Here is a 19,497-nt window from a genome sequence, read left to right on the forward strand (position 1 = left end):
TTATTTTATTTTATTTTATTTTATTTTATTTTATTTTATTTTATTTTTAAAAAAGTTTATTTCTTTATTTTGAGAGAGAGAGCAAGTGAGCAGGGGAGGGGCAGAGAGAGGGAGAGACAGAGAATCCCAAGCAGGCTCTGTGCCATCAGCCCAGAGCCCGATGCAGGGCTTGAATCCACGAACCGTGAGATAATGTCCAGAGCTGAAACCAAGAGTTGGATGCTTAAGCAGTTGAACTGCCCAGGCACCCCTGTGTGTGTGTGTGTGTGTGTGTGTGTGTGTGTGTGTGTGTATTTTAGATATAACTAGTTTAATGCTAAAACTCTTGACTGGATGTTGAGTTTACATATGTATAATTGTGTGCATCCATACAGCTTCAGGGACTAGATGATTCTCTAAGGTATAACTTAATTTATCATCATCTGTTTGTTATACAGCTGTTTGAAAATAGGCAGCATGTCTTTCCGAAAATCGTAAGGGTTTTAATTTAGAAACCAACATTGGAACTAATATGAAATATTGGAGCAATGCTATCTGAAGTCAGAATAGCTTTTGGAAGTTTCACTAAAACGATGCTATATTGATAACTATGAGTCTCTCCTCCCCAAAGAAATTAATAAAATCACTCTTTTGTCTGACAGTTGAAGGCAACATGTTTTATTTCATCCCACCCTATGTGTAGTAAAAATTCTATTTTGTCTATTGGTAAGACCCAAACTACTTTTAAAAGCATATTTAAAGGAGGATGTCAGATCTGAGTGAGTTTTCTTTTTGGTTCCACAGAATGTATTCAACCGGCAACTCTGCCTAGAACATGATGAGAAGCTGGTATCTTATCTGTCTCTATTACGAGACATTGAAATGAGGACCAAACAGATTCAACCTCTGGACCTAAACCTGGCAGAGCTACAGGATCTGCTGTGTCAGGCCAAGGTGGGTTCCCAGAGACTTCCCCCAGGCCCACCAGCTTGGGAAAATAGAGACTCTTCAGGAGGAAAAACATGTTAAAAAATACTAACCATTTAAAGGACAAAAAAAAAAAAAAAAAAAGAGATTGAAAAAGTAGAACTGGAGATCTCTGGAGAACACCAGGAAACACTGGTCTCCCAGAAACCAAAGCAGAAGAGACTCGAGGGAGGAGTTACGGAAGGAGGAAATACAGGAGGGGGACTAAGTACAGTGAGGACTGAAAGGGAGATTTAGTGCCAGAGAGTCATTGATGACCTTGATAAGAACAGTGTTAGTAAGATCGCAGGATATAAACAAGATTGCCATGAGAACAAATGGGAGGTTGGAAGGTGGGAGCAATTAATGTAAATCTTTCTTTCCAGAAGTTTGGTAGTGCAGGTGAGGAGAGAGGTAGGGCACTAGCTGGAGGGGGTACGCTGAAAGAGGAATGTTTTGAGTGGATTTGGGGGCCAAGAGAAAGAACCAATAGAAAAGGAGAACTCGTTAGGGGAGAGAAGTAATAACTGATGGCATGAGATTCCTGAGGACATAATTAGACAGTTTTGAGATGGGGAAACCTGGAGGTTAAGACTTGCCATAGGATTGGAGTCACAACAAGGACAGACTGTAGAAGCTGAGCAGTTCTCTCAATATCCAGAGTATGGTCTTGCATTGGGTGGCTGGAGAGCAGGTGAGGACAGTGCCCAGAACCACCAAGCTTTTCCACAGCTTATTTCTGGCTTTTTTGCTGAGGATCAGAATATTGTAGACTGGGAAGGCTGGGTTGGGATATTTTATATTTTTTGGTTCTGCCCCCTTGGAATTTGGAATGGAAGAGTCCTTCTTTCATTTGTCATATATATATATATTTTTTTCTTTTTTTTTAATGTTTATTTTTGAGAGAGAAACAGAGCAGGAGCAGGGGAAAGGACAGGGAGAGAGAGGGAAACAGAATCTGAAGCAGGCTTCAGGCTCTGGGCTGTCAGCACAGAGCCTGACGCAGGGCTCAAACTCACAAACTGAGATCATGACCTGAGCCGAAGTCGGTGCTTAACTGACTGAGCCACCCGGGTGCCACTCATTAGACTTATTTTGTGTCACCTTATATAAGGCTAATGACACTCTTGAAGAGGCATCATCTTGTAGCAGAAGGTGTACTACACTGAGTCAGGAAACCTGAATCCAAGTCCTGAGTCCATTGCTTATCAGCTGGGTGATCTTGGACTAAAATAAAATAAAGTAAAATACAAAAATAACATTTTAAAGTGCTGAGGCATCTCTTCTCTAAATATGGGATAATAATATCTGCTCTGCCTACCTCAAGAATTAGTGATTGTGGGAATCAAACAAATGAATGTACATAAAACCTTTTTCTAAGCTGTAAAGCATGTGCAGGCATAAGTGACAGAAAACTATGTCCACAGTTGATTCCTAAATAGTAAGAGTTCTAGCCTTAATTTCGGAGGTAACTCATTTTATCCCCTCAGGTATTAGACAGTGAGCTAAAGGATCTGTCCACCTTGGTTCATCAGCAACTAGAGCGTGTAAATCAGATTATCATCAGCCAGCCTCAAGAAGTTCCTGCTCAACTGTTGAAGGCTCTAGAGAAGGATGCCAAGAATCTCCAAAAGTCCCTCAGCTCTGTGAGTGACACCTGGAGTTCCAGACTATTCCACCTCCAGAGTGCTATGGAAGTCCAGAAGGTAGCTTCTTGTTTTTATTCACAAAGGCTCACAACGTCTGGGGTGGCTCAAAGATTTTTATAGTCTAATTTGACATTTATTTCTTAGACTAAAGTGTTAAGTCAGCGTGAACAGCTAGACGGCAGACTTCAAGATCTGAGAGACTGGGTTGGCGATACCAATCTTATTCTGAACAGCAAAGAATATAACGATGACACCAATGCAGACAGCCTGAATCACTGTCTCCAGCGGTATGAGGTAGACTGTCCACCCATTCTCAAGCATGTTTTAGTTGTCCTTTGAATTGCGTCAATTTTATTTTCCTGCCAGGCAAATGAGTATCTATCTATCTTCGAAAGACTGGTTTTCCATTTTAGAAATAAAGTCTGCTGTGTTTAGTCTTTTAGGTTCTCATACCCTTGGAACCTCAGTCATTATGGTTATTTCTCCTTTCAGCTATTCTGTGAGGGAGAGTCTACAGAATGGTCTGTGATTATCAACTTCATCTTGTCTTGATAACTGAGCATCTAGTACCCATCCCTTGTTTCTAATTTTACACACACTAATTTCAGGAGAATTGTTGATCCATGGTTGAGAGCATGGCTTGGCAAACAAAGGGCCAGATAATAAATATTTTAGGCCTTGCTGGTCTTCTACAAATGGACCTTTTCTGTAGCAGCCATTCACTTTTGCTGTTGAAACACGAAAGCAGCTGTAGACAGTACATAAATGAATGGTCATGGATGTGTTACAATAAACTTTATTTACAAAAACAGATGGCAGACATATTTAGCCTGGGGGCTGTTGATTGCCAACCCCTGATCTAGACTGATGCTTTTCTTGTTGTTAAGCTTTAAATTAACTGATTCTTTTTATAGGTCAGTGAGAGAAAGGTAAAGACTGAGATATACAAGAACTGAGGTGTTTTGGTTTTTTTTCCTCCCAACATTGTTCTTTGTTTTGGTTATACTCAAGATAATATCAGATATTACTCACAGTGGTTTACCCTCCCTCTACTATGGATAGCACACTCCTTAAATTATTTCTAAAGTCAGAGCAGAACTAAAGATATCCCCTCCTTTTGTTCCTTTTCCCCAGTCCTAAGAGTTTATCCATGGTCAGGCTTCTTGTTTCCAACCCCATCCCTTTTTGTCTTGCAAGAATTGACCTGCCATCTTTGTTTATACCCTTTTATCCAAATATATCATTAGGGGAGTGAGTTGTAGACTTGCTCTGTTCACTAACAGGAGTATTAAAAAAAAAAAAGTGAAAAAAAAAATCCTGTGACATAGTATATGGTATAAAAACACAGAGCGTCTCATGCACTGGCTTCCTCCCCTAGTTATAACTTAAATGCATGCCTTTATGGGAAGACAAACATGGTCTAAGTCTTGTTTTCCTAATGACAGTTTCCCAAATCCATTTGTCACAGGTGAAGAAAGATCCTTAGCTTAATGATAAATAACCCAGAAGTCCTTTCCACCTGCTCTGCAGGACTGCTGACTACACTCAGTTTCAAAGTGATAGTGATGTAGATACCTTCATTGTCTTTATTGCAGTATTACACGGCTGATGATCACTAACTGTTTGTGGAAATTTTGCATGCTTTTAATTGCCTGAAAACAGATAAATGCTAGTGTTTAGGCAGGTTTTAGTACTTTAAGGAAGCAATGGAACTGTTATATAAGAAGGTCTCGCTGTAGTTTTTTACACTTTTTAAAATGTATAAGCAACATCATTTACTGTCAAAATCATGGTTTAGTGAACCACAGACAAATTAGTACTTTCTCACTTCTGGTCTCCCGGTAACTCACTGCTGGACAAATACAAATAGATGTTTGAATCTAAGAAAATACAATTAGATCTATCTCAGACCGGAAATTCATGATATATTCTCCAAACATTAAAAAAAAAAATGTTGTCTGTAGATACCCGGATGAACAGTAAGTAGTATAATTATATTAACATGAATAATTAAAAGCTTACTGCATTTGGAAATCAAAGTCCAGTAAAGGAAACCTAATTGTAAGATATGAGGAGTTTGGAGAGAGCAGAAGTGAGAGAGATTTCCTATGCTGGTTTGGCCCTAGAAATTATCAGTATTGATTATTAAATTAACCTCTCTTTAATGTTGACTCTGATTAAAACCAACAGATTCTACTTTGATAGAGAATTAGAAGTTTTATTTTTATTTTATTTCTTTCATTTCCTTTCTTAGGATTTGAAGCAGCCCATGGCTGACAGGAAATCTCAGCTGGATGCTCTTGCTTTTGATATTCAGTTCTTTATCTCGGAGCATGCCCAGGACTTATCCCCTCAGCAGAACCGACAGATGCTGAGGCTTCTGAATGAACTGCAGAGGTCCTTCCAAGACCTTGCGGAGCAGGCCACAGCTCAGATGGATGCCTTGCAGGGCCGTTTTCAACAAATGGAGCAGGCAGTCCAGGTCAAGGTCAGACTGAACCAGCGGCTGGGCTCACTTTGTCTTTTGGGGTATCCTCTGTCTTTGAGATTTCTGGCCAGACTCCATCCGTCATAATTCTAGGAGCCTGCATTTGCCAATTTTGAAATTTCACATCCTCCAGGCCAGTTTGGTTCTGGTCTAGGAGGCAGCTATTCTGGCTGTTTTTCTTGCCATGTTTTTGGTTTTATGTGCGTGTGAGAGAATACATGTGTTTACCTGTGTATGCATGTGCAAGTATTTTCTTTTTAGTGAGACTCTACTCTCACTGTGCCTCATTGTTTCTGACTTTCAAATGGAAGTTCAATCTCCAGCCCTAGTTTCTCCTCCTTTCTCCCCCAGGAGTCTTTTGAGGGCCATTAGGAACATTTAGGTACTCTGAGCTCTTGAGAAGAATGGTTTTGAAATGAGTTTTATTCTGGGGCTTTTCAAATGATTGACAGTAATATTCCTTGACCACCTTCAAACAGCTGACAAAGAAATTTTTATCAGAATCATATTAACTTTTTAGCACTTTAAAAATAATTATTATTTTCTAGCACCTTTCTTCACACTGTAATGCCTAGTGCTCATTCAATTATGGAAAACAGTGTGTAGAATCAAGGATGTTACATTTTGAAAACAAACCATCCTACCACACATAACCCTCTTGCAGAACTCAACATAATTGCATTAATGGTGACATCATAACCTAAAAATACCAAAAATGATGCTTATGCCATTTTTGCTGTTTGAAAAGTTGGAATTCAGCAAGATGCTATTAGAATGTCATTATCACCAGCAATCTGTCTCAGGGTCGCCTTTATTAAATATCGTGCAAAGTCGAATTGAACTTTTGAGTTAGGCCTAGAGGAAATTAGGTTGGTCAGTTCCGTATGTCCCCCATTACTGCTTACCTGCTCCAACTGCATTGAAATTGAAATAAAATACTAATGAAACCCTTTAGGTTACTTTCCAAATCTGAAAATTTGCCACATCCTCACTTGGGAACTTATATAGCATGGTGTAGTTTGTGGATAATTAACGCAATAGTATTGGTCTGAGCCACTTTAAGATATAGCCTGGATCCAGGGTAGACCGCAGAGCTTCAGCAGGTGGTAGAACTGCATGTGAACATTCTCTCTGAGCACATAATTGATTCCACAATGTTTATTAACCTTGTTATTGTCAGAAATGCTCTGCTTCTCTCTATATTTGCCCTGAATGCATGTGTATGTCCGTGTGTTAACTTGTTTGCTTTGCTTTTTTCAGATTCAGTCTGCACCCATCCTAACCCATGAAGATCCCGTTTTACAGCTGAAGAGCTCTTAGGAGTTCTCTTCCAGAGCCCTTCTATTTGTCCTAAAGAGGGGGAGAGAGGGCCAATTTGGGCACCTGTTTGTAAGTGCAGGTGGCTAAAACACCATCAGAAGGTAGAAACTGGTGGAAAATGGTTCCAGAAGGATGGTCAGGAGAACACATCATGCTCAATGGCTCAATTAGGTGCTTCAGTGTCATGCAGCCAAGATGAGATCTGGAGAAAGGATCAGGCACAGAAACATATTCCCTCCCTCCCCCGGGGCCTGGCTTTTCTCTTTGATATCAGTGTAGATACCTAAAGGACTGAGAAAGTTGCTATTCTTGGGCAGTTTCCTTCTCAAAATAGCCAAGCCCCTCATGCCTGGCATGTAATCATTCCATTTAATGGGTGTCTACATCTGTGAGACATTTAATTTATAAAGTCAGCTCAATTATTAAGAAGCTCAGTTAGCTTATGAATTATCCAGTTCCTTGATTTTTTTCTTCCTAATCCAGTCCTTTTAATTTTCCATATTTTAACTTTGTATGTAGCATATCTTCCAGTTCTGGTGGAGGAACTGATTAAAACCACTAATTTACTATTATCACCATGATATGAATATGAATTTGAAGCATCTGGGCTCTCTGTTCTCCATTTCCAGGGATAATCCAGATAACAGCAGTCTGGCAAAGGAACTCCCAACCAAAACCTGGGAGCATTCTCACCTTAAATTATCCAAACTATTGACCTGGGTCAACAGACTGTCCAAATGAGGGGAGCTTTCAGAATATGACTTCTGTGCTTTTTCCTGTTCTAGTCTCTCACCAACTTTTCCATCCTTAAGATATAACATTCCTGTTCCATATTTCAGGGAGTTATCTTCTATTTGTAAAAATGAGAATTATTAATTATCTCTCGGCCCCTTTGCATTTTAATTAGACCCTGCAGAAACAACAAAATACCTGTTACCAGAAACTGGACGATCTTTGCAACTGGCTAGGACAGGCAGAAAGCACATTGGCAGGCCACCAAGGTAGAGCCACCCAGCAGGATCTCTCCGCTTTGCAGAAGAACCAGAGTGACTTAAAGGTCAGTATGAGTTAATTCATTCTTCTCATTCCTTCAACAGATATTTATAAAGGCCTGCTATGTACCAGGCAACATAATGGTAAACCTCCCTGTTCTCTTGAAACTTACAGTCTCATGGGAGAGACAGACATTACACAGATCATCATAAAAACGAGCATGTAGTTATTAACTATGGTATGGATAAAGGAAAAGTTACACAAGAATATATAACAGCCAGACCCAATCTTGTCTAGGATGTCAGAAAAGATTAGTTTGAAAAAGTGTCACCTTAAACTGAGAAGCAAAGGGTATATAGGAGTTAACGCACAGAGGCATGGAAGGAGGAGGAGACTATGCCAAGTACAATGTATTCAAGAACTGAAAGAAAGCTAGTTTGGTTGGACTGCAATGAGCAAAAGGAAGATTAGTGAATGATGGGAGGCAGGATCCACATCCTGCTGGGCCTCGAAGGCCACATTAAGGATAAGGAGTGATGGGGCACCTGGCTGGCTCAGTTGGTAGAGCATGTGACTCTTGATTTTGCGGTAGTGAGTTCAAGCCCACGTTGGCTAATAGAGATTACTTTAAAAAAAGAAGAAGGAGAAGAAGTGATAACCAAGGAAGTATAAGGGAGAAACCAAGCCTTGACTCAGCTGGAATCCTACTGTCAACTCCTCTTTATAGAAGAATGATCTCTTTGGAGATAACTCATTGCAAAATAAACATCATGTTTGTGGGGAGTCTCCTCTTTTGTCTTCATCAAATGTTTGCTTAGAAATTTAAATTTTGCTTAGAAAATTAAATATTAGAAATATTTAATTTAAATATTTAATTTAATATTTAATATTTCTAATAAATATTAGAAAATTTCTTAAGTAAAAAAATCTTAGAAATTATTTGCATTGGCTTAGACCTAAACCTTAAAGCAGATTATAGTGAGGGACACACATCTGATGCAGGTCTGTGTCATGCTAGCCATTCCATCTTCGCACTGTTAGCAATCTTAGAAGAAGTAACACTGAAGTCTCTACCATCCCTGTGTTCGTGTGTTAAGGATTTACAGGACGATATTCAGAATCGGGCCACCTCATTTGCCAGTGTTGTCAAAGACATCGAAGGGTTCCTGGAAGAGAACCAGGCCAAGCTGAGCCCCCACGAGTTGACAGCTCTTCGGGAGAAGCTTCATCAGGCTAAGGAACAGTATGAGGCTCTCCAGGAACGGACACGGGTGGCCCAGAAGGAGCTGGAAGAAGTGGTGACTTCAGCCGTACAGCAGGAGACTGAAAAGGTAACCAGACTGCTTTGATACTTGGTATTTTTAAAAAATGAAAATTTTGGTACCTGGCAAACAAGTAAAAGGTATATAATGAAGGGAAACCCATTGCCTTACAGAGAACAGAATTATGAAAAGGGGTTACTTTGGAGTTGGTCTGTGAGTCATATATGTATGTATGTGTGTGTGTATTTACAGTTTATTTATTTGTTTTGAGAGAGAGAGAGCTTGGGAGAGCAGAGAGAGAGAGAATCCCAAGCAGGCTCCTCACTGAGAGCATGGAGCCCAGTGTGGGGCTCGAATTCATGAACTGTGAGATCTTGACCCAGGCACCCCAGTCAAGATTTATTTGTATAAGAATCATCCTGAAGGACTTTAAGTCAAGTATAGTTGGTGGGAAGTTCATATCACCTACCCCCCCCCCCCCCCAGAAAAACAGATTTTTTTTTTTGCTATCTGTGTACTCACAGTCCTCCAATTGAAAAATGTTGGAAAGAACTTAGTGAAGAAGGGTAGTACACTGAGGAAGAAAGAGCAAATGGCATATTTCAAACATGAATCTATACTGATGATCCAACAGCACTAGGGGGAAGTAGGTGGGGGGGGTCTTAGTGTGCCACAAACTATCCCCAGGCTGCCCCTATAGATTCAGTGCAAACTGTGGCACTGGTACAAGTCTAGGAGTAGGTAAAGTCTCAAACCGCTTTCTGCACCCCCCTCAGCACCGGCAGATTGAATTAAATCCTTTGCCTGGCCGCGGACTCTGACACTAATGGGGGAGGTGGAGAATGTGGAAAGGAGAAATAAGTTACCTGAAGGGGAATTCTGAAATACATGAATGTTTAATAAATTAAAATACTTGAACAGTCAGATAATGGAATTTGAGAGGCAAATTTTAGAACTCAGTGCTCTGTGGGGCAGAAAAAAGGATGGGAGTAGTCTGCATTTCCCTTAGGGAAGGGCAGCAAGTAATGAGTGTGACTGTGCTGTTTCTGACCCTACCAAGCCAGGCTATCATTTCCACACACCTAGAAAGGATTCTGTGAAGCCTTGCTGGGAAGCCAGGATCAAATCCTCTATTAAAGCCCTTTTAAATCCTGAAATTTGCCACCCACCCCTGCCCCCTACTCACTTTTTTTTTTTGAGCAGTGAGATACAGACAAAATCTAGAGATTGTTGTAAGTAATTGTTTTTCAACAGATTTAGAAGATGCTCATTCTTTTTTGTGGATGCCACGAATGTTTATACGTAGTCTTAGAGCTTCTCTTCTTCTTTAGCATAAAAGTCTCACCTTTTACTTAATTTGTTCTTGTATAGCTGAGTATCTAAGGTCTTCTTACTAAACCTCTTCTATGGCTTTCAGAGTAAAGCAGCAAAGGAACTGGCCGAGAACAGGAGTAAGATTGATGCTCTCTTGGATTGGGTGACTGGGGTGGGATCGACTGGCAGACAGATGGAGCAGCTGTCAGGAGCTGGCCTGGGGAAAGGAGCCATGGACACCACTGATGGCCACAGGGCAGTGAACCAAGCCCTGGAGGAGCTGGACAAGCAGTGCGAGAAGATGAAGGTGAGGATGTTAGCTTGTCCTCACGATGCCAGGGGCTCTCTGCCACCCCCGGCAAGTCACCGTAACCTCCTTGCCCGTAAATTCAGTGCGCACTTCTCAGTTCATGCCCTCTTCAATACTTCAGCAGCTTTGACACCGTTGAAATACTGTGTGCCTTGGTTTCCAAAGCAGGACTCTGTCCCAGTAATCCCTTTTCCTTTCCTCTGGCCAACTTGTGAAATACTGATGTGCTTCCGGGTTGTTGCCTAAGCCTATTCTCATCTTTCAGAATATGCTTCCTTTGGGTAATTTCATCCACTCATGACACTTCACTTACTATTTATACTAGTGAATTCCAGTATGTATTTGTCTCCAGCCTTAATGCCTGTGCTGAGCTTCAAACCAGTACATAAATCCATCTGCCTATTTGTAACTTGGAACCACAAACAGCTGAACCTCAAAAACAGAGCTCCTGTTTCCTATAACACCCCTCCCCCAGTCAGATGTGTTCTCCTTCCTCTACTTCCACATAATTGTCTGAACTAAACATCATCCTGGGCTCCTTTCTCTCTCCTTTCCCATCCTTGCTCTAAAATGCTATATCCCTGATCGAGCCTTTTAGTGGTTGCCTGTTGCCCTCAAGAAACCATTCCTGACTATTTATCTCTATTCCTTTATTCATTATTCAGCAAATATTGAGCACCTGCTATATGTCCGGCACTGGAGTTAAACCATTGAACCAACCAGATGAACCATCTCCTAGAATATTAACTGGCATGTGCAGGCATGACTGAAAAACAGTATGTTTAGGGAACTCAGAAAACACATAGATTACCTATTTTAGTAGTGATATCTTCATAGCAAAGAAAATTTGGCTTAGCTAGAAATCTTCTATTGAATGGCCATTGCTGTGTTTTGTATTAGTAAGATTTTTGCCTCTTGCATGCTATTCTATGGTTGGAGATCCATTGTAGGGTGTCCCCCAAAGCTGTGGCAGTCTTTTAACAGCACAGAGCAGAAATGGGTCTGCTGTCACAAGGAATGTCCTGATACTTGTTGCTGGCAGTAGTCAGCCTGACCAAGGGGCATCTCCATCCCAGGAAAGAGACTGCCTTACTCATGGGTGGATGAGATGGGGACATCTGGGGGGGTGTACAGACAAGCTATGGTACTGCCCCTGACTATTTACTTGAGAAGGAAATATTTGTCACCCCAGCTTCCCTGAGGTGATGTTGGAAGCTGACACTGTCAGGTTGCTGATACAGGTTGAAACTGGACAATATTCCAGAAAAAATTAGGCTGTTGTCGTGATCCTAGGTAGTTGCATAAACTATAGGTAGGCAGGAACACTGGCTGAACTCCCACTGTTGTCTAATAGACTCAGGAAGAACATTTTAAACAACAAAACAAAACAAACACAGCTCCCTAAAATAACTTAAATCCCATCAAAATAGAAAAAGGTCCACGTGTAACCATGTAGCTATAGCACATACAAATAAGAAATACAAATTACTTATGCTATCCAGAAATACATTTTACTCTCACTAAAATTTAAATTGTTTATTTAATGGATTAATTTTCCAAGAGCTTTTCTAGTTGGGACCGGCTTCATGGATATGTAAGTGACATATTTCACAGCTAAGTATTTGCAGTTTTTATACTGTCATATGTCTGGCTTATCCAACTTACTTTCCCCTTCCACTAATGTGAGTAGTTATCAGCTGGCCATTTGTACCTTCTCTTAGGCTTAGGATGGTTTAGTAAAGGCAGCCAGATTCTAGTCTCAGTTTGTCCCTTAACTGTCTGGGTGACCTTAGTCAAGACATATAACATCTTTCTGGTATCCCTTATCCTAATATGTTTAATATAGATATTATATTGTCTGCCTACATTGCAGGTTGTGTCCCAAATCAGTTGAGATAATACATGTGAAATCTCTTTGAAAAATGTAAGATCTTGTATGTGTCAGTTCAGCTGGGATTAGTATATGGCATAATCCTTAGAGAGTGAGAGATATTGGTGGTTTTTTGAGCAGCTGGAAAAGTGGCCTATTGAGATCTTTCTCTACTTCCAGCTGTAGATATAACCAAATTTTTGTGGTGTACCTGCTGATTGTCTTTTGCTTGGGGGGATTTTTTGCCAGGCCCATCACCAAGAATTGCTGTCTCAGCAGCAAAATTTCATCCTGGCCACCCAGTCTGCTCAGGCCTTCCTGGATCAGCATGGCCACAACCTCACCCCCGAAGAACGCCAGGTGCTAGAGGACAAGCTCGGAGAGCTAAAGGGCCAATATGCCTCTTCCCTGGCCCGGTCGGAGGCGGAGCTGAAGCAGGTGCAGACACTGCGGGACGAGCTGCAGAAGTTTCTGCAGGACCATGAAGAGTTTGAGAACTGGCTGGAACGGTCTGAGAGAGAGCTGGAGAACATGCATCAAGGAGGCAGCTGCCCCGAAGCCCTTCCCTCCCTGCTGAAGCGGCAGGGCAGCTTCTCGGAGGATGTCATTTCCCACAAAGGAGACTTGCGATTTGTGACCATCTCCGGACAGAAAGTTTTAGACACAGAAAACAGCTTTGAGGAAGGCAGAGAGGCATCAGCAACTGGAATGTTAGTGAAGGGAAAACTGAAGGATGCAACAGAAAGATACACTGCTCTGCATTCAAAGGTACCAAGAAGTTCCTGATGGCCTCTGGGGGAACAATCACAGCAGCCCTCACATAACTAACTATGCATGGTTTCTGGGGCTTAGAATAAGAACCTCAGGACACAGTGAATGAACTGATTTGTGTATTGACCACAGGCAGAATGTGTTTATGAGCTCTGCAAAAATGCAGAATGTGGAGGCCCATGGGCTAATGCCTGGTCCCAGCAGTATCAGGGGTATCATGTCTCGCTCTGGTAGGGAAGGTGGATGGAGGTGCTCGCTTCCTGTATCCTGATCAGCAGATGTGGGCTCGCAGGAGACATAGTACAAGGAAAACTTGAACCACATACACAGTCTTTATTCCTAGACAGAGCATCTAGGTAAATCCTTACCTTCTTCCCTAACAGAGAATTCCCATTAGCTCCCAAGATGTATAATCCAGTCAGTTCTTCTAACTTGTATTGTGCATTTTGCCAACATCTCTGACCTCACCAAAAGGAACGCTTTTTGTACCTCCTAGTCCCTGCCTTAGCCTGCAACCTGGTGTGCATTTCTTTGGTGGCTTATCATATAACTCACTAAATCTTCACAGGTCTATAATATAGTTGGGGTGAATAGTATGGATCAAACAGCAGAGGCCCCACTTGTAGAAGATGGTTGCTACTTATCTGTCCATGGAGTCCCCAGAACTACCCTCAATTGTAGTTCTAGTGAGATCCCTTTAACAAAGCCAGGCTTTTCTTTGGACTGTGCCTACCTACAAAGCTGCTGCCTCTAGCCTGCCCTTGCATAAATCTGCTTTCCCTTTTTTTCTCCCGCACAGTGTACACGATTGGGCTCTCACCTGAACATGCTCCTAGGCCGGTATCAGCAGTTCCAGAGCACTGCTGACAGCCTGCAGGCCTGGATGCAGGCTTGTGAAGCCAACGTGGAGAAGCTCCTCTCAGATACTGTTGCCTCTGACCCTGGGATCCTACAACAGCAGCTTGCAACAGCAAAGGTAGGCGGGGACACAGGCTGTTCTAGCACATGGGATGGAGCACCTACCACAAGATAAAGCAAATACTCTCATAGGTTAAAGGCAGTGGTTGGGATGCCTCAGACAAGATCTGGTTCCTAAAACAGTTAATTCTAACATCTGTGGGTATGGATAAACAGCATTATTCTTCATAGCTCCAGCAGCATCATGCTAAGGAGCTCTCGGTTCCTAGAACCAGCTTTGATTACTCAGAGGTTTTACTTTTGGCTTTTTTCATGGACAAGCAGCAGTTGCAGGAAGAATTAGCTGAGCACCAAGTACCTGTAGAAAAGCTCCAAAAAGTAGCCCATGACCTCATGGAAATTGAAGGAGAGCCAGCTCCAGACCGCAAGCATGTGCAAGAAACTACAGGTATGAAGCAGCAATAACAAGAGTGCTCCCTTAATTCTTAGTATGTACCACTGTTCTGTAATACATCACACTATATCGTGCAAGTATCTGTGGTGCCCGCAAGGGGCTGAGGATACAACCGGCAATAGCTCACCCTCAAATGAGCTTTGTCCCTGCACCATTGACCGCCTTTGCAATCTGGTTTCAACTCCTTTCCCCAGGCATTCTGCCTTCTAGCCATGCCCTGCTTCTTTCCTTTCCCAAGTAAACTTGTCATTTCTTCATTACTTGACCCCTGAAGTTTTCCCTATGGTTTAACTGCTAACATGTATTGAGTGCTTAGCATGCGTGATGAAATCTTGCTCAAACTTCTAGCTGTACCTGAGAGGTTTCTTCCTTTGTAAAGTCCTGACTACCACCTCCAACCCCCAAAAGAAATAAAAGATAAGAAATAATTATTCTTCCTTCAGGCTTCTCTAGTACATTACTCTTACCATCAATATAGCACTGAAGATTTTATTTTTATGGTTAATTGTCATGTGCCTTTTGCTGCCTATGCTTGCTTTTATGGTCCTAAGTTTGCAGAAGGCAAGGACTCATCTTAATTGTCTTCAGTCCTCAGCATCCAGCACAATTTCTGGCATTTAGCAGGTGCTCAGTAAACAGTGCGTTGTGAATTTGGCTCAAATATAAATTCACTTGAAGCTTATTCTTTCTTTTTGTTGTAATGTCTGTTATTATTGTAATTAACATGTGCAATTTAAATACATTCTTTTTAAAAGCACAACACAAAAATCATGTCCACACTCTTCTTATGGCCCTCATTTTCCAGATTCCATACTCAGCCATTTTCAGAGCCTCTCCAGTAACCTCGCTGAGCGCTCTGCTCTGCTGCAGAAGGCAATTGCCCAATCTCAGAGTGTCCAGGAAAGCCTGGAGAGCTTGTTGCAGTCCATCAGGGAAGTCGAGCAAAACCTGGAAGAGGAGCAGGTGACATCACTGTCATCGGGAGTCATCCAGGAAGCCCTGGCCACTAACATGGTGAGACCAATGCCCCAAGAGTTAGCATAGAGGATGTATTTGCTGTGTTCCAGAATTTCATCACTTTGAAAAAGTATCAGAAGAATTCATTGCCATGAATCTTCTAATAAGACTTAGCGATGATGATTAATCCACATAAAGATATTTCTACCCAATTTCCAAACCATTGTTAAGCTCGAGGAAAAGCAGTGCTACAGAGTCACTGGTGGAATAGGCTGGAGAACTAAGGGGATGGGTTGTATGGTATCACAGAGGCTCAGTTGCAATCCAACCTTCCTTGAGGAAGGGAGCATGTAATTATGAGAAGTTTATTGGTTTGTGGCTCAGATATCCTAGGATAAGTGAGCCAGGAGCTGACAGACACATTTTTGGTGACAGAAATTGAAGCAAGACATTGCTCGGCAAAAGAGTAGCTTGGAGGCCACCCGTGAGATGGTGACCCGGTTCATGGAGACGGCAGACAGCACCACGGCTGCGGTGCTGCAGGGCAAACTGGCGGAGGTGAGCCAGCGCTTCGAACAACTCTGTCTACAGCAGCAAGAAAAGGAGAGCTCCCTAAAGAAGCTTCTGCCCCAGGCAGAGATGTTTGAACATCTCTCTGATAAGCTGCAGCAGTTCATGGAAAACAAAAGCCGGATGCTAGCCTCTGGAAATCAGCCAGATCAAGATATTGCACATTTCTTCCAGCAGATCCAGGTGAGAATATATCTGCCAAATTGGCAGAACAAAGAGAAAAGAAGGGCAAGGAGGGGACCAGCACTCACTGAGCACATAATACGTCAGTCAGTGTACTAGAAACTTGACCTGCGTTATCTTAAAGAATTATCACAACCGCCCTGTAAACTAGATATTGTTTGTCCATTTTTTAAAAACAAAGCTGAGATTTATTTTTCACTCATTCTGCATGTTCAACCCAGATCAGTAGGGCTACTTAGTCCGTCACGGTCATTTTCAGGGATTCAAGTTCACGGGAACTTCATCCTGCCATATGTCTTCATGACTACTGCTGCAACAGGGAGCAATCAATCAAATCCATTCACATTTCATTAGTTAAGGCAGGTTCTATACCTGGCTTTCAAGGGGGTGGAGAAATGTATTCCTACCATATATGTAGTTGGTGCAGAGTTGGAAATATTTGGTGAGGAGTATCACCTGTCACAGATACAGATACATATGCTGCTGGATTGCTAGGTCATAGCGTATGTCTATGCTTAATTTGACCAAGTAGTGGCCACCTTGGCTCCACAGTGGCTGTACTTGCCCACGTTGCCACCTGTAGCACTTCAGCATTCCAGTATCCCCACATTGCTGCCTTGGGTTTATCCAGCTTTTTCCATGTTAAAATAGGGTCTCTGGGTTTTGTTTCGTTTCCTGTCCTTTTTGGATTTTGTTTTGAATAATTGCAAACTTACAGAAAAGTAGAAGGAATGCACAATAAACACCAGCATACTTTTTACCTACATCCTCCTCCCTCCAACAAGATTTCACCATTTTGCATTCCCACCAGCAGTGCATGCAGAATATGTTGTCAGCATTGGAATTTGTGTTAATCTCATTGAGAAAATATGAAGTTTCGATGTGGTTTTAATTTTTATTTCTTCTCTGATGAAGTTAAGTATATTTTTATACATTTAAGGGCTTTTATTTGTAAACTATTGGTTCATGGCCTTTACTGTTTTCTGTCAGGAGTTTGATTTTTGTTTTTTGGGTTTTTTTCTTCTTTCAACTTATAAAAGTTCTGTATTAGGGAGATTAATTCTTTTTATGTGATCTGTTGAAAATCTTTTTTCACAGTTTGTCCTTTGTCTTTTGCTTATATAGTGTTTTTGGCCATGTAAGGGGTTTTTTAATTTTTACACAGTAAACTTTATCACTTTTTACTGAACATGTATTTTTGGTCATAATTTGAAAGCCTTTTGCCACACACAGGTGAAGGAATTCACCCATGAATTCACTTCTAGAACTTGTATGGTTTCTTTCATTCTTTTATATTTGAATCTTTTCACATTTTAAGTTTATTCTAAGATACAGTGCATAGTATGAATCCAAGTTGATCTATCTAGTTGTTCCCAATACCATTTCTCTGAAAAGTCCATCTTTTCCTCAGTGATTTGAGAACTCATCTTTGTCATATATAGTTTATCTGTATAGGCTCAAGTCTATTTCTGGATTTTCTGTTCTTCTTTGCTGGTCTGTCTGTTCACAAACCATAGTGTACTGTTTTTTATTCTCAGGCTTTATGGTATGTTTTAGTATCTAGTAGGGCTAGTCTCTCCTTTCTTGCTTTCCTTCAGCATTTTTCATATCTATATTTGTATGTTTATTTTTCCACGTGAACTTTAGAATCAACTTTATTAGTCATAGGGGGAAAAGTTAGTAGTTTTATTTGGGTCATGTTAAATTTATTCATGCATGCATATATGCACACATATACATACACACATATCTTTATGGATATCTTTCCATTTATTGAGGTATGCTTTTGTGTCTATCAGAAATATTTTAAGGTTTTATTCATAAAGCTTGCTGTTTTATTGGATTACATCATTGTTTGATTAATTGTATTGATTCTCTTGGGTTTTTTTTTTTAATTTGTTTTTTAATGTTTTTATTTATTTTTGAGACAGAGACAGAGCATGAGCAGGGGAGGGGCAGAGAGAGAGAGGGAGACACAGAATCCAAAGCAGGCTCCAGGCTCTGAGCTGTCAGCACAGAGCCCGATGTGGGGCTCGAACTCACACACTGTGAGATCATGACCTGAGCTGAAGTCGGATGCCCAACCAACTGAGCCACCCAGGTGCCCCGTTTCTCTTGGGGTTTTATAAATACACTTCATATAATCTGCAAATATAGTTTTACCTCTTCTTTTCAAATTTTTATGCCACAGGTTGTTTTCTCTTACCTTAATCACGTTGGCTAATATCTTCACTACAGAGTTAAATAATAGTTGAGAGAGTATGTTTGTCGTGTTTTACAGAAGAGAGAAGCTGTGGAAGCTCAGAGAAGTTTAATAGCTTAAGATCACAAGCCATGATTGATTTTCAGAAGTCTTTTTGACTCCAAAAACCTCCATTCTTTTCACTTTGCCATGCTGCCTCCCAAATCTTTGAACATTTATTTAAAGGAGACAAGACTCCTTTTAAATTCCTAGCCATTCTCAGGTGGATTGGAGAAATCCTCCATATTTATTGCTGTAGTTGGTCCAGAGAGCCTCTTTTTTTGTTCTTTTTCTACAGATTAGAGGGAACTTGCCCCAGATTTAATATAGCTTTTATTTTTTTTTAGAGTATACTTATTTATAATAATGAGAGGATTTACTACATTTCCTTATTTGCTTAACAGGAACTGAATTTGGAAATGGAAGATCAACAGGAGAACCTTGAGACTCTCGAGCACCTGGTCACTGAACTGAGCTCCTGTGGCTTTGCCCTGGACCTCTCCCAACACCAGGACAGGGTACAGAACCTCAAAAAGGACTTTACAGAGTTACAGAAGACAGTTAAAGAAAGGTGAGTTTTCATATATGTTGGTCAATTCGGGGAGCTAATTTTTTCTTGCCGTTGAATGAAATGCTTTTCTTTTCCTCCTTCAGTAGAAAATATGGCATCGGGCACTCTGCTACTGAGTCCTAGGAGTTGGAAAGTGCCTCTTTCAGGCAAAGCTATTCAATCTACTTGGTCCTTAGTGGTTTTCTTTTACTAAATAATGAATTCCTTCTCAGTGATGGGGCTCAGTTCCCCTCTGTACAATCAAAGGCCCAGGTCACCTAGACCCAAAAGAACAAATTTGAGACAGCAAGTAGGATTGTGGCAGGATTTGAAGTAAAGACAAAAATTAGAAGAAACTTTCCAGATGTAATTAAGGGTTATATTGGTCCTCTCTCTCTCTGTCTCTCTCTGTCTCTCTGTGCTTGTTTTGACCACATTTAAGTTGCTGTTTTAGAGGAGTGTCTGGATTCTTCTTTTAAGGCAAACATGGGAATATATGACAAGGGTAGCTGATTTCAGATTACCTGCTGACTGTTGAAAAGCCATGATTCCATTAGAAAACCTCATGTGGGTTTAGGAGCTTGATAAGACTTCTCTTGGTTTAGCCATATATATAACCTTGATTAGGCAAGTGACTGCCTTGGGAAAGTGACCAGAGAAAAGCAGTTGCTCAAAACAGTACTGTAAGCAGCAGGTTATTT

The 19,497-nt window shown here is 41.1% G+C and overlaps 1 protein-coding gene across 32 annotated transcripts in view; it reads left to right on the forward strand.

Annotated features, from left to right (window-relative positions):
• The window catches only part of MACF1 (microtubule actin crosslinking factor 1), a 341,865-nt gene that overhangs the window by 227,474 nt on the left and 94,894 nt on the right, over positions 1–19,497 (forward strand). For 25 of the 32 annotated variants that reach the window (XM_040469723.1, XM_040469739.1, XM_040469724.1 and 22 more), the window contains 13 exons: positions 784–933; positions 2,436–2,651; positions 2,739–2,888; positions 4,849–5,082; positions 7,310–7,459; positions 8,493–8,726; positions 10,075–10,278; positions 12,401–12,919; positions 13,722–13,898; positions 14,165–14,288; positions 15,100–15,308; positions 15,687–16,004; positions 18,651–18,817. In XM_040469723.1, coding sequence (XP_040325657.1) covers positions 784–933; positions 2,436–2,651; positions 2,739–2,888; positions 4,849–5,082; positions 7,310–7,459; positions 8,493–8,726; positions 10,075–10,278; positions 12,401–12,919; positions 13,722–13,898; positions 14,165–14,288; positions 15,100–15,308; positions 15,687–16,004; positions 18,651–18,817 — 2,852 coding nt within the window. The remainder of the gene's footprint in view (positions 1–783; positions 934–2,435; positions 2,652–2,738; positions 2,889–4,848; positions 5,083–7,309; positions 7,460–8,492; positions 8,727–10,074; positions 10,279–12,400; positions 12,920–13,721; positions 13,899–14,164; positions 14,289–15,099; positions 15,309–15,686; positions 16,005–18,650; positions 18,818–19,497) is intronic. The other 7 variants (XM_040469733.1, XM_040469735.1, XM_040469736.1 and 4 more) reach the window with 1 other exon arrangement.

Source organism: Herpailurus yagouaroundi, unplaced genomic scaffold (assembly GCF_014898765.1).
Source record: "Herpailurus yagouaroundi ecotype Mexico unplaced genomic scaffold, PumYag 77, whole genome shotgun sequence".
Classification (NCBI taxonomy): domain Eukaryota; kingdom Metazoa; phylum Chordata; class Mammalia; order Carnivora; family Felidae; genus Herpailurus; species Herpailurus yagouaroundi.